Source organism: Aphis gossypii, chromosome 2, assembly GCF_020184175.1.
Source record: "Aphis gossypii isolate Hap1 chromosome 2, ASM2018417v2, whole genome shotgun sequence".
Taxonomy (NCBI): Eukaryota; Metazoa; Arthropoda; class Insecta; order Hemiptera; family Aphididae; genus Aphis; species Aphis gossypii.
In genome coordinates this window covers 73,164,214-73,191,391 of record NC_065531.1, presented here as the reverse complement: position 1 = coordinate 73,191,391, position 27,178 = coordinate 73,164,214, and the positions used below count along the sequence as shown (strand labels likewise).

Sequence of the window (27,178 nt, the reverse complement as noted above, 5' to 3'; positions counted from 1 at the left end):
ATCGTTTTGTAATATCATTACCTTACCGTATACCTATATATAATATAACGAGCCGTACGGATTCGCAATCGATTGACTTTTCACTCGTTCCATTTTCCATACGCATACCTCTCCATAGGTATACCAAGCTATAGGTACAACACATGTAGGCAAGTCGACCGGGCCGAGAATCGATTATTCCGAGATATTATTGAATATCGACGACTCCGGTCTCTCCGCGCGCTTAAACCTGCAAGGCCGCGGGCGAAACCAGTTGACGTCGTCGGTAAATTATATTCAGAGATCGATATCGTCCGCGAACGCGCGAGACGGATTGTCACATGACTATCTATATATACAATAATATATGTTATGTGTGCCCGTAACGTACGTATATATATATAATAATAATAAGAACATTATATTAAACGGTGTACACGACGCTGGTCGTGTACTCGTGTGTGGCCCACGATACTCGATGATCGTAATAATGCCCGGTGGCGACGAACGAACATTAAATTATTTCCGAGCAAATTCTCAAATCTATTCGTACTATTATTATCATTATATTGTTACCGTATCGTTGGTCGATGATTGTGTCACCGCTCGCCTATATATATTCTACTTACATATTATATATATTTTTATTATCGTAATATGCAGTTTGGTGCATACGGTTTATCCGCGCCGCCGTAACGAATATATAATATTACCATTTAGAAAATTATGTTTTCCACCCCGACTACAAAATGTCGTCGTGCACACGGTACGTAGTAGACGTATTGTTGTCGTTCGCGGACGATCGAAATTATTATATACATTTAGAGAGAGAAAGAGAGCGAACGCCCGCGCACAGAATATGATAAATATATATATATGTATATGTATATATACGAATATGAATCCGAAGGGCGAACGCGCCTGTCGATTGTAATCCTCCAAAGTCCATTAATTCGCGTACAAATAATAAATAGAAATATCGGTCCAATTTGTGTGGCGGGCTCACGACGACTATACGATACCCGATAACGTCCACGTTTAAGGGGCTTGCGGAAGATGGTGGTATTATATATATATATATATACATTACACACATACACATATATATATTTATTATAGTTTCTGGTATACAGAAAATCGAAAAGTCGTCCTTTTTAATAGAAACCTCACGCGTTTCCCTCGTGGAAAATTATTATTAATCTCGGTGTACGAGCTCCGGCACGATGCCAACCGGGCGAGGGTCGTAAAATTCCGGCAATTACATCGGTCGGGCGTCCTTTTAAGTTGTTTATTGCGGGCGCGCGAACGGAGGACATCCGCGAGCCGAGTTTTTCCGCGTGTGCCGTGCGGTGCGGTGTGGGGTGCAGGTGCAGGCGGTTTTTCGTTCGCGTTTCAATTAAGTCCTGTGGGAAAAAAAATAAAATAAAAGGCGAGAAGAAGAAAAAAATGTTTCCCGAGGCCAAAAGTTTGACGAAGTGTTTTTTTTTTTTCATCTGGTCGTTCTGGTCTTTTTGTCGTCGTGCATTTGTGGCGAAGGTCCCGCGGGGTCGTCGCCAATCGAATTAACCAATAAAAATCGTCCCTCTGGCTGTTGTTGTCGGGTCACCGCCACGCATGTGTGTGCGTGCGAGTAGTTCTAATCGCGTTTACCGGAATACAGTCGCTCACACAAACGTACCTACTACCTACACACACACACATATATATATATAATATATATATGATGTAATATGATTTTACCTATGCTATGTCGTCGCCCAGGGGGGACCCGCACGGTTCGTGTACATAATACACATAGTATGTGTGCTTGTGTGTTCGCGCGCGCGCGCGTTTGCGACAGTTTACACAGTTTGGCCGATAGATCAAAACGCCAAAGGGGGCACACAAAGTATATAATAGTAATAATATGTACGCGTCATACGTGGCTTCTGCTGGGCGACCGACAACTGGCCGGGGACAGCTGTGCAAACGCAATGTTACATATTAAAATATTATATTCATCGTAGGTGAGAGATTTTATTGCCCCGCATGTATATATAGTGGTGTGCGGCCATCATAATCTATGCTTGCACGTTGTTTAAAATAATATTATAGTATTTTACCGAAACGATAAGTAATATTATTTACCCTATTTCCTACGCGCGATATATTATTATTATATTATTTACGCGTCGGGACGGCGGCGGCCGAGGAAGTGATGGCACGGACGCGCTCGGTAATGCGGTGGCGACTGACGAGATTTATATGCAAGCACACACGTGTATGTAAGTATATGTATAAACTCATATATACGAGAGAGGCAGAGAGAGAGTATACGAGCACGTCGAGCAGCACTTCCTTTCATGTCATTATCATTTCTATCGCCCCTTATACTGTTAAATACGTTTTCCCACTATATGTGCGTGTGTGTGTGTATATATATCGGTGACGACCACCGCAGCGCCTTTGTAGGTATAATACAATACCGTCGCCTTTACTCTTTATTTAATGTCATATATATTAGCCATTTAGACCACGTATTTATATACGGTACTTTTTTCATTTTTACATCTGACCCGTAAAACCGTTGCCATTGCACTACAGTCGTATGTCATAGGCCAAGTGTGCGCGAGTTTCGAGTGCGTCTGCTGCGTGCAGTGCTTATTATTTTCCGGAGGGTGTAGGCATAATATATATGACCTGTACATCTCAAATAATCCTCTCTTCCTGCGTATTATACGCGTAGAGGCTAGCACACTTTTAACGGTAGGTATTTACTGGTTTTCCCAATTTGACAATTATTATTTACGTGCACTGCACAATATTACCAGTGAATATTATATGCTTATAAACAACAGCGACCTGATATAATAAAATTATAACTGTGATGTACGTTTATCGTAATGTAAAAATATAATCCGTGGTAATTCGACGGGTGCGCGTAATAATAAGTTCAAAAATAACTGTCGCCGTGGCGTTGAACGGGGAAAATCTATTTCGAGTTTACGGCTCAGGTAAATATAGCATACAATGGCGGTCGAGAGGAGAAAGTATGATATATGTTTTGCAAAGTGTACACACTCTAGCTGCAATTGTAGATATACACATCGCGCGCGCGGTGCATTACGATTGTGTCATGCGGTAACCAACGCGCCGACGCCGCCGGGATCGCCGCGATCCGAATGATTGATCGATCGATCGGCCGGTCGGACGGCGATCAATCACCCGAGTAATACGTGATTACGTACGTATAGAGGTACTTATACACGTATGTAATTTATAGCGGGCAGTAATAATTGCGGCGAGCGAACGTACCTACGCACGGAGGCAAGAGTGCAAAAAAAAAAAAAAACAATGGAGACATTTTTTTTAAGTCGAACAAACCGGAGCAGGTTTATACTTTATATAATATTTTCTGGTAAAATAGATAAATAATAATAGTGAAAAAAATAATAAAAATAAAAGGTGGTCATGTCCGGTAAAACGCATATTATACGTACACCGCGCGTTGTTTGTATACGCTGTGTAATGTCTGTATAATGCCCGTGTGTGCGTATATACGATTATATACGTTTGAAGTGGTATACGGTTCTTGTTTATTTCGCTTTTTTGAATCCGGACGTAGACTTTTGGCGTTGTCTGTCGGGGGTGGGTGGTGGGCCATGATGATGGTGGTGTAGTATAGCTGGTGTGTTTGTGCACAACGACAAACCGGCGGCAGATAGCTGTAATTTCCTGGCACCGACGGGGAGTCTTGCAACCGACAATGCGGGTTTTTATTTTTCGAAAAGTCAAACGACTGCGGGGACGTATGACAGACGACCTAACATATAATATTTTATATGTATAAGTATAATATGATAAACGATAATAATATGTAACACAAAAGACAACCCGGACACTGTGAAAATATGTGAAAAATATAAAACGAAACAAATATATATTTTATTATATTAATAAAATATACATATATACGCGTACGTGTGTACACAATGGTCCGGAAGCGGTGGAAAAGTCCTCGTGCGGATTTGACCACCGCCCCGGCGTCGGTGGGGCGGCTACATCCCTCAAAAGAGGGGGTGCGCGGGCCTGGGGCGTTGACCAAAACTGACCGGATGACCAATCGATCTGACCAATGACCATCGCCGTCGCCGCCACTGCAGCTACTCACGTTCGCAGCGGGTGCATATTGTATTGTGTATAGCGCGCAGATGTTTGTGGCCGTCCTCTATACATCTATACGTGCTCTGCTACACCCTTCGCCCCGGTGCCCGAGCGGCGGACGCACCCCTCGGGCAAACAAAAACACTACCCCACGGGATTTTTCACCGTGTGCTCGCCTATATTCATTTTTATACACATATATATATATATATATTACATGTTGTGTACGGCGAGTGTCCATTAGACGCATTTAAGGTCTTCACCAGTGTGTTTGTGGGTGTGTGTGTGCGTGTGAATGGTATATACACGTAGGTTTGTGGAGTGGTGTGGAGCAACGATATGTGTACGCCCGGTGTGGTATATAACGAAAATCGTTGTGTAAATCGTATATTTGGGTCATATATATATAATACATACGATATTGCCGTCCGAGATTTTCACGTCAAACGCACGTTTGCCACTTTTGTCGGGTATTATATTATATACAAACGGTCCTGCCTCTTCCGTCCCTCATCCAGTATAGTGCTTAAACAATATCCCCGGCCCCTGCAAAGCGATTAAAAACTATTAGGGACATCGTCGTGCGGACACTGCAGAACCGTTGCAGTGAAGTAGGTTTTAACGTACAAGAGAACCACTCTTTCTAAACGAGACGTAAATATATCGTACAAGCGCGTAATAATATATTATATAAATGGCGGATTTCCGGGTTATCGGAAACGATTTATGGAGACAGCATCGCGCATCGTCGAACGCATTATATTATACATAGGTATATATTATTATATTCACGATTTTATTTTCGTATCGCCGTCCAAGGTCAGTTTTATAATATAATATTATATTATATTATCCCGGCGGTGTCGTATATAATAATAATATATTATGATATTATTATGTGGAAAAATATTGAAATTCGTTCAATTATTGATTATTTTCCTCTCTTCCTTGTTCCCGCGAATAATCGTCTTCTGGAGTAAAAATAAAAATATTCCTCACCCGTTTATTGTATAAAAAATATTCGAACACCTTTTCGTGAATATATTATGATATAATATCATAATATAAAATAATATATATATTGTGAAAATTCTTTTTTGTCGATCAACTTTTAACGATCAACACCTAATAGGGCCTATATTCGTGATGCCGAAACCGTCACGGTTCACAACATACACCCACATTTTATAAATATATATATTATATATGTCGTATGATGGTAACATAAGTATTGTAAGTGTGGTGTGTGTGTGTGTGATCACCTCTGACGCGTCATCGCGATAAGTAGCGTTCTGTATGCGACGGCGACGGCGGCGCCCCCTCCGCCCGCAGTTGTAACCCTCAAACAGAACTAAACTAATTTGCGCTGCGACCACACATCGACGTCCTCATCGTTGCCATTATTATTACTATTATTATTGTACTTGCTACTGATGGACGATTTCATATTGTGTTTTTCGACGGGGCGCGAAACAAAAAAAAAAATACACAAACGATGTACATGATACAGAGACCGTAAATATAGGAAAGGAGGGGATGGATATTGAATGGTTATTGATTTTCATCATTAAAACCACCGATCGAACTCAAAATGGACGACGTCCGGTGCTCTCGTGCACATCACCAAACAATAATGACAATAAGCTATAGATCGGCATCATCGTTTGAATACTTCGAGGGTGTTTGATTAAGTATAGGTATAATAATATATCGGACTTGTATAATCTAACCAACTACCTACGTATTTAAATTTTCCGACAGAATCTTTCTGTTCGCTAAACAAATGCCGTATATTTTACTAGCGTCTATAATTATTGTAGTTTTCATATATACTTTAAATAAAAATGTAGGTAAAAACCCATAGATATACTTAAAATATACAACCCGATTGTTAGTAATAAATATTAAATATATCATATTCGTATTATACAACAATTTTCATGGATTTTCCTTTTCTATTTTTAGCGGATACGGACCCGACACACAGCACTATCGGAACCGATCAGGTAGACCTGCTGACATGTGGTCAGTGTCAAAGAGTGTTCCTATTATCAGACATATGCCGGTTCGTGCAGCACAAGATGACCGGTTGCAGCAAAGACTCGCTGGCTGCCAACTGCAACAGCAACAGTGGCGACGACTGCGCCGGACCACCACCGCCATCACAGCCACCACTGGACAACGGTCTTTTAGCGGCTAAGGCGAAGTCACACCACCGGTCCCAGTCACCGGCTGGTGCCGACGACCACCATCATAATCATAATCATCATCACAGGCGACCACCGCCGTCCAGCACGCCCAAGCGGACATCCGACCGGAACAACGGTGGCGAAGATGGTAACGCGAGTTCCGAAGACGAAAAGTCCAGTGCCGCCGCCACCAAGAGCGGACGGGTAAAACAGGGATCCGAGTCGTCTGAAGACTTGGGCTACAAAAAGTCCAACCGCTCGGCATTGTCCTGCGTCGATGCCGAATCCAACACCACCAACTCAGGTACGTTGCGCTTATTTTATTTTCTGTAAATTATTGTTAGATATATATACATTACATATAATCAAACGGGGTAGGTTGTTATACACGAATTCTTTATTATTATATTTTTTCATCTTTGGGTGAGTGATTGAAAAAGTTATGCAATCGGTTTCGAATTTTCGGTCGAACGTACGAAATTGAAAAGTTATATACTCGTCTCCTCCTCCTCACTCGTGTCCAATTGTGCCGTCGTCGAATTTCGTTTTACGCCCGCCGGCAAAAACCATAATAATATGTTATAAATCTCGTACACCCTAGATATATATTCCGTGTGTATTATATTCCGAGAAAAATAATGACAAAAAGATAATCTCGTTCTACCCCCTTCCGACCCACAAATACTCCGTATAAGCAATGATGTTAGATTGACGTGTAGGACGACGGGATATGCTTCTTTTTGGAATTGTTGTCTATATCGTCAGGATGGCGTCCTTATTTTTCCGTATTTATGTACTGGTTAAATTTAATTATACTTTATAGGTATAGGTACCTATATATACGCGGTATCTTATCGTTTACCGCAGTAGCGAGTGCTGCGATTCGTTTCAAAACATCTTTCAACATCTCGACGAAATTGTTCATCAAATTCACGACGAATGTTTTTAATAACAATAATAAAAATAAAAATAACAACAATATAATATACTAAAATATCTACACAGTTGCGACAGGAGCAAAATTACTATGTGCGCGCGCGGTCAAGTGAACTACAATTTAAATAATTGTCCTTCGCTGCTTATACAAGTATGTGTTGCAGTCCACGCGCGTTATTCGTCGTGATAAAAGAAAACGTTTGTGCTTATATATATATATATATTTATTATATGTATACGAGTACATTCTACACAATAATACACATTCGTATACAGTAATATATGGTAAATTATGTAAATAAGAATTTTGTTTTGTTCTATCATTCTATTCGTTCTAAATCCTATCGTTTACGTTTTAAATTAAAACGTTTATTTGTTGTACAAGACTCTCGTCTCTTAATTCGATTTGCCGTAATATCAACCACTTAAAACCGTAAAATCTACGAATAATCATAGTTCATAATACATCTATAGTTTTTTCGAAATTCTAAATAACAATTTTGACAAAGATATAACAAGATAATGACTGCTCCTCGTACGTCCTACATCAAAGGGTATATTTGCCGACTTTGAAATCGATGATTATCATTATCCGGCAGCGACCGCAGATGACGGGCGGCGACCGTTCGAGCTAATTTTCGGTAAATTCGTCTTGGTCTCGTTGTATAAATATATATATATTAGCTTTGAAAAAATATTATTTAATATAGAAACAGCGGCACGACAAAACCGGTACCGCGGCGGTGTAGTCGTCGCCGTCACCTATAATAATTGTAGGTGACGGGCAACCGCCCGTAGAGAGAAAGACGGTCGGAAAGAGAGGCAAAGCAAAATAATAATAATTAAAGGTCCTTGATTTCGTGCGTGGGTTCTACATTTTGGCGCGTGTAAAAAAAAAAAAAAAAACTGAAAAAACGACACGACGACGTTGCGTCGTGTGGAAACTCAACCGAGGCGCAACGGACCGCGAAAACAGTATAAAAAGAAAAATTGAAAGAAAAAAAAACCGTCGTCTATTATAGAGACGGAGGAGACAGGGAAACTGCGACGACGGCGAAGCTCTCCAGGTGACAACGCGAGTCATTAGCCCGGCCAGAGGACCTTTTTTCCGCCGCGTTCGGTTCATCGGGTTCCACGCGGAGATTTCCATTATGTCGCGTTATATTATTATCATTATCGTCGTTATTATTCTGGTCAATTATATTATAATATACATAATATATTTTTTCTCTCTTTGCTGCAGCCGTGGTGTAAATATACTAATAATAGTGATAAATCCAACCTTGTTTCCCATTAGCGGCGCGTTTCACACTGGATCGACGCGTTCTGGATCGGCGACAAATTTTAATTGCATCCGCGCGCGACAACCGGGAAAACCGGCCGCCGCCGTCCTCGGCCGTCCGTTCTCTCTCGCGCGCAGTATATACTCGACAACAATAATAATAATAATAATAATAATAATGTTAGTTGTGCGCACGTCCATGGGAAACTTATTATTCGGGCGGCGCACATTTTTAACGGCCGAATAATCGTCAATAGCCGCCGGACACGAACGACATTTGGCCACGCGACGGGGAGCGCGAAATCCTTTCGAATTAAAAAATACAAAAAATAAAAAATAAAAAAAATAGAGTAGAATAATACGACCGGTGTAAACGCTCACATCCGCGTAAAACTTCGACGATGACAGTGACGGCGATTTAATAAAATATATTATATTTATCTACGCCGAGTGCATCCGAAATACAAACGTCATTTCTCAAAGGGATTGCAGCGACTATACTTGATGCTCATGACGTCGTGCAAATAAACCCTTTTAATATTATGTCTATAATATCATCATCAATGATCGCTAGAGAAGTAAATAATAGTAATAATAATGCGCCGCAGAGAGATGGACGGTTTGAGGTCAAGCGACGACGGCTGCGATATAGGCACGCCACGCGTGTATATAGGTAGGTACTTACAATAGACGAAGAGGATAGCGGCGAACGAAAACGAAAGTCCGAGTGCGATTTGTCTATTAGCGACAGAGTAATGTATTATAGACTCGAGCCGATTTCGTTTTCGTGTACCTATTGCGTTTTCGTTCTCTGGTCATGTGCGTTTAAACTGGGGGAAACGACTGTATAATATAACCTAACGATTCGCGCATATACTTCATATTTATATACATATACTAAGGTCATCGACGGTCGACGGTCGAAATTAACCCTTTCGTTGATCCGCTACACGCGCGTCTATAAAGACAGTCTCTCCCGACATTGTAGTCGCGCAACCCCATCGCCACCGCCGATGCCAGAGGATTGACAGTCGGCCGTATGCCCATTGTCCAGTTCGGACTCCCGTGCACAACTGTTTTATAAGCTATATACACATATTATTGCCGCTCACCGGCCCCCGCGGGAACGACGACATAATATATTTCACCCTTTCTCCGTTGCGTCATTCAGAATTTTATTTTTTTTTTTACGCGTCCGTATTATATGCACACAAGTGCCACCGTCGTGTTTATCGGACCGTAAACACCGCCGCCGCCGCCGCCCGCACGGATTATATTATTATTATTATTATTTGATTGTATACAAACGATCGTCGTCGTCGTATATATCGCCAATTAGTATATCGTATAGAAATCGAACACCGCGCGTTACACTCATCATCGTGATGTATTATACTCGCGCACATTGCATATTATTATATATAATATATATATACGTATGTAATAGCTATAACTGCCACAGTGACCCTCGCTGTCGTCCGGCGGCGATCCGTTCGAATTAAAAGCGATTATTTTTCGCATTCGCGTCCGTCCGTCAAACGGCGACAGTGGCAGAACGGACAGTGCACACACACACACACATTCACACATTTCAAACACGCTTACGATACATATTATATTTACGTATTTATATATATATAATAATAATATTCTAAAGTATTAAAATAATAATAATAATATAATATGTGAAAACGTCGTTACGGCCCGCGGGCTTCCCACGACACTGCGGGTCACGACGCCCGAAGGACGGCGTGGCGGCGACTCTGACGATGAGGACTATAATATGTATATATACGCGCACGAGGTGGCGACGGCGGCGTACAACACGGTTGCGCTCATCGTTTCGTCACTGCGTATCGTTCGTACTTAGTCCTATACACATTTTCCCTTTACGCCGCCGCCGGTGTGGTCACTAAACCGTGTCAGGGACGCGGCGGCGGCGTGCATAACCTAACCCGACGACGTTGACGACTACTATAACTACTATACGACGACGAACGTCGTAGGTAGGTATATATTATTTATTTAGGTGCCTACCACGACCGAGTTTGTATTTACGACCGACTCGGTAGGTATATCGCCGTAAACGCGTTTCCCGGATCGTTTCCCCTGTATAATATCGATACGATTGCCTATATTATTATTATTTCAACAATATTGTTATTGCGTCGGCGGCGTAATTATTTTTGTTTTCGTCGTCCTCGCTCCGAAAAATGACACGGACAATATAATAACGAATTTTTTTTTTTTTTTTAATATTTAACGCGATATCCACGTCGTCGTTCCGTTTTTTTTTTCACCGTCTCTATACACTATATTATATTATACGCGACGGGTCACGACCGTGGAAAGTACGATATAATAATAATAACGCATTATAACGTGTACGGACGGACTGTGTACGCCGCCGCGACTGTTGAAGAGAAGAAAATAAATTTAAATATCAAAGTGATTAAACGCGCGACGACGACAATAATAATATTAAACGCCGTTATGTTATTATTATATCGGCCGTCGTCACACGACTTAAAAATCTAATGAGTAATAACAGTGTAAACGTTGCACGCCGGATAATAATAATAATAATATAATCTCGTCGGTGGGCGGACGTGGCTTGCTGCAGCGGTCCGTGTACATCAACTGCAGTCATGGTCAGCGTACATAATATTACAGTTGTGTCCGTCTGCACACACACACACATGGTTAGGACCTTACCCATTTTATTATATTATGCACACAGTCCGTCGGGCGCATCATCGTTCGTATCTATATATGATAAATATATACGTAATATTTATAACGTGTACCTATATATAATAAAAGACACCCACGACACGTGTTTTATATTATAGATAATATTATACATGCGCTGCCTCCAAAGCCGGACGTGACTTTCGTTGGCGAAAAACGAACGTACCAATAATATTTTAGGACTAGAAATCGTTTGTCGTGCTATTTTTTTAATTTCCGAATTCGCACGAATTTCGATTATAATAATAATATCATCGTGATATGAACGTGGGTATATAGGCGCGTACTTACGTATTCATCGTACGTCGTTGGTTTAGCGCACGCGCACACATCGTATGTAGACATTACAAGTCCACTATATACCCCATATATTATATATAGCTATCTATTATCTACATTTAAATATTGTCGAAATGTCGATCAATATAAACATAATATCTAAATTATAAAGTTTTCTAGAAATAAAAAAAAATCGATACAAAACTACAATATATTATGTGTACCTATAGTTTCATAGATTTAATGACGTTCCTAAGTACTTTAACCTCGCATCTATATGATGTAGACGTCTTATAATGTTATATTATGCGTTATTGGTAGTCGTCCGCCACTGTACAGCCGTAGCCGTACAACATAAGTCGTAGTAATATGCCGGTAATCACATTTCCGTACAATTCGGGGCTATTATTTATTTACTTATTTTTTTTTTCATTAAATGTCATAGCGTCGACAAAATATGATTTACATCATAATACATTTTCGGGGCACGCGTATTGCCCACACCCGTCGTATAACCATTGCGTGCGTTTCTTTTGTCCTGAGTGTTTAGTTTTTAAAAATTATTTTCTCCCGTTGCACTTATAAACGTATCGTTCGTCACGTATATTATTTTGTGTTCCGGGCACATCAAACAAAAACCGGATTTCTCATGCTATATAATATTTTTTAATATTGTTATAATGTTTTATCTAATACGGTCGCCAATCGCGCGGTGTAAGGGCTTTTTCGTTTCCGACGAATTTCTTCTGTATATGTATATATTTATCTTATACATACACAACAGACTATAGTTGTTCATTGTATCATCTGAAATATTTCAGTTTTGCTCTGTTCTGTGGATCTATAGAGAACTAATTTTGTCGATATGGCCTTTTTGTGTGGTAAAAAAAAGAAACAAACAAACATTTTTTCACACTCACACATATTTAAATTAATTTTCATAATACACACATCATAATAGGATGCTGGGTCGACGTCGAAAAACTTAATATTTTGTTATTGTTGTCGCTTTCGGAGGAAGAACGTCTGAATACACGCCGTTGAATGGGAGAAAAGTTGCTATAAATAAGATATCCGTCTGAAGATGACGAAATAAAAAGAATAAAAGTAAATATTTTGGTCGATATTGTTATATAGGTTAGGTATAGTATTCGCGCAAAACATAATTATGTTTCCGAACTCGTAAGTACTCTTACGACAAGTGCGCAATGAAAACTGCTACAGATCGTGCAACGATATATTCATCCAATAAAATTAACAACTATAATAATAATATTATTATTATTATATAATACACTTTATAATTATTGAATTTTCTCGAAACAATTTCGTCTCTAACAATTTTCAACCGTATAAATAATATTATTGTTTATAGTGTTATAAAGGTATATGAATGAAAGTTTAGCGTCAAAATTCGTCTATATTAATATCTATGTACCTATAATATTGCGAACGTCTTTAATTTCCTCGCGTTATTTCAAACATAAATGATTATACATCGATCTAATATAACATTAATATTACACACTGTTTTGTTTTATTTTATTATACTAATTACATTTTATACCGTTTAAAAAAACCTACAAGATATATTGTACGTATAATATATACAATAAACCAATTATATAATCGAGCACGATAGATGGGTGGGCGGTTGGTTGATAAATAAATGCGGCTAAATTGCTATAATAATAATTACGCGGCGGTGTGTACGTATAAATGACATACCTACTCGTTAGTACACCCGGCTCGTTAAAACGTTGTGTTTATACGATAATATTATGGTGTATATCGTATATATATATAGTATTAATATATTTGACGTTATGCATGTTAGTGATTCGCGACCGACGGTAATTGATTTATTTAAATGTGCGACGATGACGACGACTGTACGGTTATCCAGCGCTATGGCTTGTGGAGTTATAGTTGCAGTATCGTTAAACAAATATATTATATTATATTACGTATTATTTTATTATATACAAATACAATATACTCTCGGCGGCGTGTACTTACACAGTGCAGCAGTGTAAGTATATGATTGTGTATGATCGACTCGACGGCGGTACGTTCGTTTGTGATGCAATAACAGAAGGTCGAAACTATTGCAGTCAGTGTCGTGTAGTGTCTACGGGTGAGCAATGGTGGTGGTGGTTGGGGGGGGGGAAGTCGGGATGAGGCGAGCACAACAGGACGACAGAAAATAATAGCTTCGATAAATAATAACATTTATACCCAAAAACGGGATGACGTTTGACGGATTTCGTGAAAATCGCGTCGAGTGTCGTCGGGCGCGCGTCGAGGGTTATAATATATGTACGTGAACGGCATACAGTATTGTGTGTGTATAATATAAAAAAAGGATTGGGCGAGGAAAAATACGAATTCGACTGCGCGGAGATTGCAGCACGAGATAAACGCAGCAGATGCAGATCACACCGCGTATATACACTACATGTCGCGCGCGTACCCGATATTATATATTATTATTATTATTATTAAAGTATACGTGTATGATGTATATAATATCATACTCGCAGTGGAAAAATGAATATTATTAAAGCCTGGTGTCCGTCACAGCTGTGCGGCGGCCTCGTCGGCGACGTACACACCCCAATTTCGGAAAAATAAAAAGGGTTGTGCAGCGCGCGTATAATATATTACACGTACACGCGTCCATCGCTTTAAAATACAATAATATATGTATCGTGAAAGACACCCTTATAGGTACGGGCAGGTAATTCTACGTATATATACGCGTGCCCGTCGGGGGTAGGTACCTATATACCTACATCATATGCCTTGTAGATATATAATATTGTATGCGCTGCTGGTTGCAGCGTGCATAAGGTCGGCGGCGGCGGCGACGGTTTATTAAAACTATTATTATATTTAGGCACATATTTTATTGTGTATTATATATTATTATTATTTATTATTGTGATGATATTATCGTCGCCGTCAGACGCACGGGCCGTCCGTATGGTCGGACCACTCGTCGATCCGCTGACGGACGCGATCCCCGTCACGTGACCGCGTCACGCCGTCCGTCCGTGATCACGGCCTCGGACGATTATTTCAGTAATAATATTTAATGACGGTAGTCTGCAGCAGTAGTGAAACAAAGTGTCGCGTAGACCACTCGACGAGATATAAATAATAATAAATAAATAAATAATGAAAAATACAATATAATATAATAATACGGTTAGTGGTGTTAACGTGTACCTATACGTCTGACGGCGAGTCGTTCGTCGAATACAATGGGTATATAGGCGCATCATAATAAATTCGCTAAAATCGACAGTGATACGATGTATAGTTTTATTCGAATATTATCTTCTAGTTTTTACGTAATATATAGAGCGCGAGCGTGTATATATAGTATATATATAGTACTAGATTCCGTTCGCCCTACATTATATTATAATATAATATGGCTTTACGCGGACAGCAGGGTCGCCCGCATGCAAAACAGGAGCTATTCTTCTATATACATAGGTCCTGCGATAAAAAAAAAAAAATGCAAATTTACGGCTCTCTCTCTCCTCCCCCTCCCCTAGGTGGAGACCATCTACAGATGACGGCTAACACAGATTGTCCATAAAGCTCGTTTATTTTTTTTTATTTTTTTAAACCTTAAAAAGCTTAAGAGGGTCGACGACGAAGACTACGACGACGACGACGACGAGATAACCCACGTACGGTCCTCCGTCATTGTTCCGTTGCTCGCACCCGCGGGTCCTCAGCCGCTTTTGTGCAGTGCCCGCGCTGCCGACGTTATCTTCTTATAATATACGCACTGTTCTATACGTATATATATTATAAATACACACGCGGCGGTTAAAGACGCGTGGCGGTACGCAGCGGGGGCGGGAGAAGGAGCGGATAAGGAGGAGGTTGCGGTGGCGAGGTCCACTTGTGGCCGGCGATGATGAATGCGCTCATAGATATTATTATAATGTATACTTATTTTACACAATATATATGTATAGCTGGCGACACGCACACACGAAGACGATCCTCGTCCGCACTTCCCCCGCATGTATGACCCGCGCGGCGCCGGAAGAGGAAACTCGCCTGCTCGTATATATATATAATAATATCGTGCGTGTGTGTGTGTGATACACTGTACAGCGTTGCGGGACGAGGAAAGAAAACCTAACCGTAATAATGTGTGTGTGTGTGTACGTGTGTGTAAAGCGCGCGAGATGGTTAGAATTTGCATTTGAAAAAAATGAAAAGAAAAAAAAAATGAAATATCCCTCTATGGCCCTCCTCTGCTCGTCGTCGTACTACACTCAGATGAGCCTATATACTTGTGCGTATATTATATTATACTGTATATTATACTAACTATAGACGACACTGTTATCGTGCATCACGGAGAAACGTGCTCGGTTAGACTTTTCGTGTTATTTAGAGAAACCGTGTTCTCTCCACTGCCCTCCCCCACCCCCGGCGGCCACAATCATCGCCGCAGCATCGATCACGGTGAGCGTAGCGCGAGGACCACGCGGAAAGAAACGAAATAATAATAAATTATAAAAGAAAACGACAAAAGCATTTAGACGTTGGACGATGTATAATGACATATATATTATTTTTATCGTCCGGATTCGTCGTAATCCGCATAGGCACTCGTATGTGTCATATATTGCATATATTACGACGTTATGAATCATCTATTGGCGTGTACACCGATCCATAAGTCGTCTATCGTGCGACTACGATGACAATAATAATATAATATAGCAATTAATAATATCACCTCGTCTTCGATCCGAATTCGGATGCTAGCGCAGGTACGACGTTTCGTGCTCGCAATAGTTCACATCTGGTATATACGGATATTCGGTATTATTTTATTTAACCGATTCCGGTCGGTATTATATCGTACGATATTATATTATTCGATATTTCGCGTCTTTCTTTCTTCGTTTTCGCGGTTACGCATTCGAGTCACGCACGGTCCAGCCGCGCCGTCGACGTCGCGTATACGAGCACATTGCCCGTCGCATTTCCATAGTCGTTTTTACAGTTTTTTTTTTTTTTTCAATAATATCCTCTCTCGGGGTCCGGTCGTAACAGCGCATCATCGCGCCACCCGGCGCCCGTGTTTATACGCCACTCGTTCATTATTGCGCTCGCCGCTACCGCCATTACCGCGGCGCAGCAGCCGCCACCGCGAAAACGTTATATTTTTATTTTTCACACCGACATCTTGTCCGACGGGGGAAAAAATAAACTTTACAACCCGATAACGGGATTATAGGGGAACGCGGCGGCGCGGTGGTGGTCACGTTACATATTATCCCTCGGGTCATTTTTTAAAATATAAAAAACACCACTTTGAACATAATATACGCGCGTTAGGTTATAATGATATATATATACATATGAAATATATGATGGGGTGTGAATGTCCGTCTCTCTCTCTCTCTCTATTTCTCTCGAGTTTTTTTTTTTTTTTTGTTTAATATTTTTTAATGAAATTTTTTCCGCCCCCCAAAACTACTATTACGATCACAACTACAGTGTATATTGAACTCACGACGAGTATATATACACTGATTGTGTGCGTACAAAACACAATATAGATTTCTAAATAACAAAAACTCGCCGAATCTTGTGCAATAACGCGCAGTTGTCGTCGTCGTTGTTGTTCTCCCGCAAAAATTCGGTCAGCTGCTCGCACGCACATAATAATATTATGTATAATATTGTAGTATGACCCTTTTTGGTCGCTCAGCCACACGTCATCGGCAACGGTGGCGGCGGCGTCGTCGTCGCTGCCGGAAAACGGCCGTTACTCGCCATCACCACCGCCGCCGCCGCCACTCAGCAGTCGCTCGGAGTCCGATCTCGCGCAATCTATTCTCAAGTCAATCATATTTTTTTCTTTCGTTTTGTGCCACCGAGTTTGAGGAATAATAATTGCGGCGCGCGCTCGTAAGCTATATAATATAATATTTAATGAATAAGGGTCTAGATATTATACTTACCTCCTGTACGCGTATTGCATACAATAACGCGATAGAAACACAACGACTACGTCCAGCTCTATTACGAAAACATAAAAACACCGTCGTCTCTTTTGTTCCATTATTAAATTTTAAATCAATTGAATATACCTACGCTTGACGGTTGCGGCGCGCAGTATGGGTTTATTTATTTTATTATTATTTTCTTAACGTCGAGCCGGACCTCGAGAGTATTGTTGTCGTCGCATGTACTCATGTGTAATATGTATAATACATATATATATATATGTATTATATTATAGTCTGTACTCGTGTAGTATATGATATAAATTACATTATAAGCACAATCTGTGGGGCCGCGTGTAACAGTGCTCACACACAGTCGATTGACCCATAGGCAATTTCGAAATACAACGACCGTTCTAATCGAATTCTTCTTTTTTCTTTCATGTTTACAGAGCCCAGCAGTTTCGTGTGTTGCACGTGCAAGGCGAGGTTCAACTCGTCGTGGAGGCTTTTACAACACGCTCAGACCTCGCACTCGATGAAGATCTACACGGACGGCACACCATCGCCAGTGTCGCAGTCCAAGAATAACTCGTCGTGCTCTTCACTGGGATCGTCCGGATGCTCGAGCGGCAACACCTCGTCACTTCCAGGCATGTCGGTCCTGCCGCTCTCCCTAGGCATGCCTCCTTCCCGGATGAACATGCACACCCATCCGCCTCCACCTCCGCCACCTCCAACTAGTACCGGGCCGCCGTCAATGGTCGACAATAACCCCATGTCCATGCCTATGCACAACCCTTTTGCTGTTGGAGGCTTGCTTAGGATGCCGATGGGCGAGCCTCCCCAGCGTCCGTCCCCGTTCCCTGGGACTTCTCCCATCGGCAACCCACCGCTGTTCGGACGGACGTCCAGTCACCACCAAGATCACCAGTTCCGTATGGAGCAGCTCATGTCCGAGCAGTTCAGGCTCAACCAGCAGCAGCACGGGCTGGGTTTTGCCGTGGCAGTGGCCGCGGCTAACGCCATGCCCACGTCACCATTTCCGGGGCTAGCCGCCGCGGCCGCAGCCAATGACCGGAACAATCCTAGACACCCGGCGCCAACGTTACCGGCCTTAAATCTTGATCCCCAGATGGATTTTTACTCGCAGCGATTGCGGCAACTCGCAGGTACCACTAGTCCTGGAGCTGCTACTGCACCAAGTTCGTCGCCTTCGCCGCGAAAAATGACGCCACCCTTTAGCAGCCCCAACAACAACAACAACAATCACATCAACAACAGCGTGTCAGCAACAACGGCCGTGACTATTGCGCCGCAGACAAACACTACCGTTGCCGCAGCAGTCACCGTCGGCTTAAACAACAATAACAACAACAACAGCAATGTGAGCAACAACAATTCGGTCGAGTCACCATCCGATCAAGACCGGATCACCGGCGACACGTCCAGGCACACGCTTGACCTGTCGTCCAACGCGTCCAAGGACAAGACGTGCCAAGACATAACCAGTCAACCACAGCTGATTGGCGAGGAAGAGAAGACTCGCGAGTGTGAATACTGTGGAAAGAAGTTCCGGTTCCTGAGCAACTTAATCGTGCACAGGCGTACGCACACCGGAGAAAAGCCGTACAAGTGTTCGGTATGCGACCACGCGTGTACGCAGAGCTCCAAGCTGAAACGGCACATGAAAACGCACCGCCGGTCGAATCGGGGAAACGGGCTGGCCGGTGGCGAGTGTGGGACGACCGCCAATGGGGTGGATACGAGCTCGACACCGGACTTAACATCCAACGATGATGACGAGGACGATTCCGAAATAGACGACGACGAAGCGGAAATCGAGGAGGAGGATGACGGTGATGAGGACGACGCTGATGAAGATGACGCTGACGAGGACGATGCTGATGAGGACGACGAGGAAGAAGAGGAGGAGGATATGGAGCTGGAAGACGAGGACAATGATGAGAACGGCGAGGGCGGTGACGTGCCAGAGGACTTGACGACCAAATCGACGTCGTCAGCCGAACACGACAAGAAGCCGGGCGGCAACAGTTCTAATCGCACGTCGCCTGAAAACACGCCTGGTGACCGTATACCACAACCACTACCACCGAGCTCTCTAGTCGGTGAGCTTATGAGCAAATTCGGTTTGAGCAATATCCAACAGTACAGCGAAGCGTACAAGCAAGCGCTCAAAGAGTCGTCTTCGCTGCTTCCACCACCGTTCCGGATCCGGCGGAAAGACAACTTCCGGCTGTCTCCGTCCATCATACCGGACAACAACAACAGTTCGACAAAGTCAGCGAACCCACTGCGCAACCTAGAGAATGGGCTTGTTGATAAGACGGCGGCGGACATCCGGTTCCGTGAGGAGCTCACCAAGAATCTGATCGCCGCCGGCCAAAACCCACTCGACTTGGTGGGCGCTCACCATAGCATCTTTGGACCGGGTTCTGCGTTTGAAAATCCGTTTGACCCGGCCTCCAAGAGACTGAAGCTCGACACCGACAACCCACATCACCCACTGCTCACCCGTGAACGGCTTTACGCTGCGAACATGTGGCTTCCAGCCATAGCCGCGCACCACCGGGGCGAATCGTTTCTGAGCGGACTTCCGGGAAAGCCACCATCGGTCGGAAGTGGTGTTGGGGAACCGGGCAACGGCGACGGCGGTGGCAGTGGCGGCCGCTCGAAACCGGGTCCCAGTTCGCTGTCGGCGGCCCTGAACCTGGGGCTGCAGGGGGCGCACTCCAAAAAAGAGTCACGGCGCAACGATACTTGCGAGTACTGCGGAAAGGTGTTCAAGAACTGTAGCAACCTGACAGTCCACCGACGGTCGCACACCGGGGAAAAACCGTACAAGTGCGAGCTGTGCTCGTACGCGTGCGCCCAGAGCTCTAAGCTGACCAGGCACATGAAGACGCACGGCCGCCTGGGCAAGGACGTATACCGGTGCCGATTCTGCGAAATGCCGTTCTCGGTGCCGTCCACGCTCGAGAAGCACATGCGCAAGTGTGTCGTTAACCAGAACATAAAGCTAGAGGGTAGCCAATACATCAAAATGGACGACGGTTCGAAGACTACAGAGTCCGGAGGAGCTGGCGGTTACATTTTACCGTCGTCCATGGTCGACGACGAGTCGTACAGCAGTTCGGCCGTTTCTAAGGACAACACATGACTCTTCCCGTGGAGGGGTTTCAGCCCCCTCCCCGTACAGAGTACGACGATATACTGACGGCGGCCACTGCCGAGCACGTAGTTCACTAGGGAATCGACGAAAACGAAAAAAAATAATTATATATAATAACGATATTTACTATTAAATCGTATTCTACACGCATATTTTAATATTATGTAAGTGTGTTTAGAAATATATATATATATAATTTACAAAATCAAATAGATCTCGAAAAACATTTATATAACGATAATAATATGTTTGTTTTGACCATGCAGTGTTATGTGTTTTTTTTTTGTTTAGTTACCGTTTCACTATACTTTTTTCTTGAAAAAAATCTTTAAAATTATTATTATAAACCGCACACAGAAAACAAGGCGCCCTCTCCGCCACTCGTATTTCTATCGTGTACCGCTACCACCCCTCTATATAGGTCTGGTGTAAATACAGTCTTGTTTTAATTTAATTTTATATATATATATGTTTTTTAATCTTCCTTTATCTGTTCGTATAAGGCTATATATTATACCCACGGTTAAACGGCATAACATCGATTCGCTCAAAACAATATTATTCTAACTGAAAACAACTTACCATTCCAAATGCCCAACTATACCTATCTACTAAACGGTTTTCGCGTTCACCGGACGTTGTACAGTTTACGATTTGATATATTTTTTTTTAACTGAATTTTCTTTCGCGCTGATTCCGTTTCAACGAAAGTACCTCCTACTACATTCCCGAGAGATCATCATGAGTTCCACACCGAAGACTGCATTTTTAGAGTTCACATAATCATTATTAAAGATTTCCAACCGCTTTATACATATGCGTCACGTTTACGTATAGACCGAGTGGATGCGTGATTATGTGAAGAAAAACCAATATTGTAAATGGTAATAATTTTATTAATAAAATCTCGATAAACATTCCCAGAAAATCTTGTAAATATAAATAACGTGTCGAACACATCGTGTATAATAATATAAAACAATATAAGTCCCATTTTTCCATCGTGTAAATAATTTTTCATAAAAATAAGTACAAAATGTTTATAAGTTTAGAATTGTGTCGTGTAGATTTTTTTTTTATTGTTAACAATCGTTTGTTTTTCTCTTTTAGAAATGAGTAATTTCTAACAAAAAAAAATAATGTTGTAAATCGGTTTATGTTTGACTAGTCTGTTATTTATTATTTTACAACTACAATTATTTTTATTATTATTATTATTATTATTATTATTCTTATTATTACTATTATTATTATTATTATTATTATTATAACTATTATTATTATTATTACGATTATTATTTGATTTAGATTTAAAAGCATCTCCAAACCCCAAGTATAAACTCACCCATAAAATGTTTGAAATTAAAATTAAGAAAAAACAAAAAAAAAATATATATATTAAAAACTATAACATATACCTACGTTTTAATTAAAATTGCGTTTACGCTCACTAATGTTCCTCATTATTTTATTGTAGAGTTCTTATACGGATTAGAGTTTAAAAAATGGTGTATTTAAATTTTCCTATGTAATTTAGGAAATACCTTACGTAAATAAATTGTAAGTTTAATATTTTATTGACTGTGCGTTTGGTTTTTAAAAAATATATATATATATATATTATCATCACTGTACCTAAAAATAAATAAATAAAAAAATTAAATAATCGTCAATCTTTTTATTACTAATTATTTGTATCATTATTGTTTACTTTAATATTGTTGAAGTGATGACGAGTTTTAGATTAGGTCTAGTGAAATTTCTTCACGATGCCGATCGTTTTCGGTTTCGGGGTCCGACGACATTTTTTTCAGACTTTTGATGGTCACTCGACAAGATATAATAATGATCATTATTATTTCACTGGCGTATAATTTTTTTTTTCGTTTGTCGAGTGATCACCAAAACTCTGATCTCCGACGTCAGAAATCGAAACTCTGACAGCGGCCGTACATCTAATAATGTAATATAATTATATTTCTATATAATATATAAATACGCGTACTACAGTACCAATATATCACACACATGTACACACAAACACACACACACACAAAAGTTGTATTTGTTTTCTATAAAATTTAAATAGGTATATAGGTATTTATAACCTATAATTTTATTATAGACGTATAAAATATATATATTTGTAATGACAAAATATCACATCGCGGGTCACTCCGACGTTGTTTTCAAAGTTATTATTTCTTGTTTTAAAATCAAAAACTTTGCATTAAAAAATGTCTCTCCTACGTATACATATTATTATACGAGTATTATATAATATATATATATAATGTATACGTTTTGTACTGCAAACCGTTTTTTTCGTTTATTGTTTTTTATTATTATTATTATTATTTTTATTTATTACTGTCGGCATTATATTAAATCGTTGTATGTACATAAATACCTACTATATTATAATATTATTTATTTTACGTCGAACCAGTTTTTTCCTTTAAGTGATTATATATATATACAATATATACATATATAAATGATTTGTTTAGAATATTGTAATTGGTTTAATAAAATATATTATTATGATATAATATAAATATATTATACATACATTATAAAACGATATTATGTATACTTGTGTTGAAAATCTTGCGCCTCACTCCTGTGATTACCTCTGTCGTCAATTTGTCGAAAAAAATTGGTATCCACGCGTTAGTCCGCGAGTCGTGACCTGTATAACATGTGAGATGAAATATAACTTCTACCCGTCAATTTTCTACACTTATACCCCTCGTCGTGAACACGACTTAATATTATTATAGTGTTAAGTGCGGGCGCTCCACGTGTCTACGCATCACATAAAAAACATATATGTGCAGGTGTTGTATTTAATTACAAAATATGTTGTCAGTAACAAATACACATTTTTACGTTGATTTTCGATAAGGACTTCAAAGTATTACGCGTATTCTTGTTATTGACCATATTACAGAGTCGCATTAATTGATAATGTTAACGTTTAAGTTAACACATAATTACGCATTTTAATTATTGTTTTAATATATATATAATAAATATTAAAATGATCTTTTTAAAACAACACGTTTTATGACCGAGTATATGGAATGGTGTTAATTTGACAGTTTATTATCTGTTGCCAAATACATGATTTTAATGCTCAACACCGAGTATATTACGATGTGCAAGTGTGCGTGTATACAAATAATCGTTTCTAGTATAATATATACACGCCGCCGTGCACACGGTAAATCAGGGGTCTTCAACCTTTTTGCAGCAGCAGGCCACGTATTATTTTTCAAAAATCTTGCGGGCCACATTCGTTGTAAAAACGCGTATATTCTACAACAATTCAGTTTTAGTAAACCATTTTTTTCGAATAGAAAATATACATGCTTATTTTCAAATTTGATCGCGGACCGCGGGTTGAAGACCCCTGCAGTAAGTACTACGCAATACTAAAACAGTTTTTTGCAGAAAAAAATCGACGGCCTTTGAGAAAATGGTAAACGGTGATCACACAGCGCGTCTCCTAACACATTATACTAGAGCTCAATTGTCTAGGTAATTCAACCGTACACATCACTCGGTGACTATGGTGTAATATAATGTGTAGCGAATAATTTACAAAAATCAAACTTTTCCATCCGAAGTGTTAAAATTCGTACTTCCAAAACATTCTATACATAATAATATAATACCGCCTTTCCATCTACCGATTTTGTTATTCATCGAATAATTTTATTTCTCTCTCCCCCATTTTTTCTTATTTTTTTTTCACGGATTTTTCACGTTTGTATACGGAAAAATGATTTTTTATTCCCGTATATTATAATATCATTGTGTTACTTTAAAATTTACAGTTCGGAAAAGCGAATATTCGAGTTTGTCGCGGAGTTAATGAACCTGAAATAAGTCATAGGTATAGTGATTTTACTTCTCCCCCCCTGGATCAAAATATTTACTATATAGATATTTAATTTTATTATAACTATACGCCGTGCACTGTATAATATTATTATGGAGTGATGATAGATATTTTGTACAGCTAATATTTATGTGCATGTACCTCGTGTTTTTGGGCTTTTTTCAACCGATTTTTAAATATTTTTAAACACATAATATTATGTACCAGTCTACGACAAAATTACAATTCACCGCAGACGACGAAAACGTTTAAATCCGTGTGTGTACACACTATATATTATATACACGAGCGTATATTATAATTCGTGAACACAATATTATTGTTTTCCACGCCTGCAGCGCACCGTCGGAGCACTTGAAAAGGATATCATCATTATCGTTAGATATATTAGACATCGAACACACCGAATGGGCATACCTATTCGATTACAATATTATTATGATGACACGCTGCGGCGATCGGAGCGCACAATAATTATAAATTAAACGTATACACCTGATGCGGCAGCTACGTAGCGTGAGCATGCGAATAATGTAAGTACGCATAATATCCTGCAACCGTCAATTAAAAGTATTAACGGGAATAATAATAATATTACGATGACGTCGGGTGCCGCGCGCGTGTCCGTAGCGTGTTTAAGGATTTTTCAAACGACAGCCGACAGGTAGGTATGTATAAAATTAAAAACGGCACAATAAATTAGACGGAAAAATGGAATTTACAAAGGACAATCCTGCACATTATACGCTTTTTTTTTATACGAGTGGTCGATCATAATCGTAACGATCATCATAATATAATATAGTTTAAAAAATATTATGTTATTTTGTGACTCGAAAATTTAATATTATTAGTGCTATTATCAATGAGTAAAACACTGAGGGGGGGTTCTGCTGCTGTATAGTAGGTAAGTAGTGTACTTACCTCGTCATTGAGCATAGGTCATCTCTGCATGTAATGGATGCGTGTTAAATTTAAATTTAATTTTGAAAGAATTGCTTTCGAAAAAGACGAGACGGTATGTCAGCCTTCGTTTCTAAAAACATAATATGTAAGTATTATAAATAATTTACATTAAGTACTGTAATGAGTAATTTATTTTTCAATTAGTGTAGTGTATACGGTATGTTGCAGAACTAATTTATGCTGAAACTATCGCGTATAGGTACATATTATATATTATTAACTACTATAATATTATAATATCGTAAACAGGTACCTACATAATTGCTATTAACTTAAAAATTATACAGACGGAACGTACAACGGTGTGAACATGGATTCGTGATGTAAATACCTAAAAATTATAATCTAAATACCTACATGATAATAATCATCAAATATTTTCAAAACTTTACCATGTACGACGACATGCGATCAAAATTAATTTTGTCAAATACATGTCATCGTGGTTATATTATTTTTAAGAGACAGAGAATTTCAAAAACAATGTTCCAAAAAGTAAGAATAATTAAATCCATCTAATAGTAAAAAAAAAAGATTATTTTGTATATTTTTAAAATTATTTATGGCTGGAGCTTGAGTTATAGAGTCAGAGCGCCATAATGAGCTTGCATATTCTATATTTATGTTATGTGAGAGTGAAAATTATGAGGTAAAATATAATACGCATTTGTGACCATCATGCAAGTTTATACTTAGGTGAAATTCTTTGCAAAAACGTTTCAAAAATCATAATTTTACTATACATCTTTTAAAAGCCATATTTCTACAAGTAAATTAAAACCTAATATCTAGTCGAAAGTAATACATACTCATTACCCATTTTTTATTTACTCGAGTTTTTTTTTTTTATTATCATTTATTGTGTAATCAAAATAAGTAGTAATTTGTTTTAAAACAAAAATGGATATACCTATCTGACGTTCAAATTTTCATTTCAGTTGTCCGAATGATAAAACCAATAATTTTGTGGTCAAGACTTAGGTTACGAATTTCGAACTGTTGTCTTAAAAATATTGATACAAATTAAGAAATGATTTTCAGTAAAAAAAGTTTGAACTTAAAGTGTTAAATTTAAGGCCAGGGTGACAGAATTACGGTTTTTTTATAACTTAAGTCCATATTTAAGAATGTTATTTTATAATATTATACAGATATGTATACATAGTTTAATAAACTGATAAATAGGTATACTTGATAAACTAAATAGTATTAATTATCAAAAAAACAAAATTCATTATAAATCGAAAGATTTTTTTCTAAATAAAATAAGTGTTAAAGCTTATAGCGAGTTTGTTAATGAGTCACGGAACATTGGAGTGTCGTGCATTAGATCAAAATATAATATACATCAACGGACTGCCGCAGAATAGATGTAGAAATGAAAAGATTGAGTATGAATTTCTTCAACTCGAATTGTGTCAATAACGTGGGAATGTGATGGAATCTTATTATTATATACTGCGACAACGAGCATTTTTAGAGTAATAATTAGATACTTTGACTATATACACGTCAAAAAATGTGACATGGAGCCGTATGGCAATGAGTATGTAATATGGT

The 27,178-nt window shown here is 39.5% G+C and overlaps 1 protein-coding gene across 1 annotated transcript in view; it reads left to right on the top strand.

Moving 5' to 3' along the window:
• Nucleotides 1-23,329, top strand: part of LOC114131881 (B-cell lymphoma/leukemia 11A) — a 33,000-nt gene extending 9,671 nt beyond the window's left edge. The window contains exons 2-3 of the mRNA XM_050201644.1: nucleotides 6,088-6,615; nucleotides 18,005-23,329. Of these exons, the coding sequence (XP_050057601.1) occupies nucleotides 6,088-6,615; nucleotides 18,005-20,733 (3,257 nt within the window). The 3' untranslated portion in view covers nucleotides 20,734-23,329. The remainder of the gene's footprint in view (nucleotides 1-6,087; nucleotides 6,616-18,004) is intronic.
• Nucleotides 23,330-27,178: the final 3,849 nt, after the last annotated feature.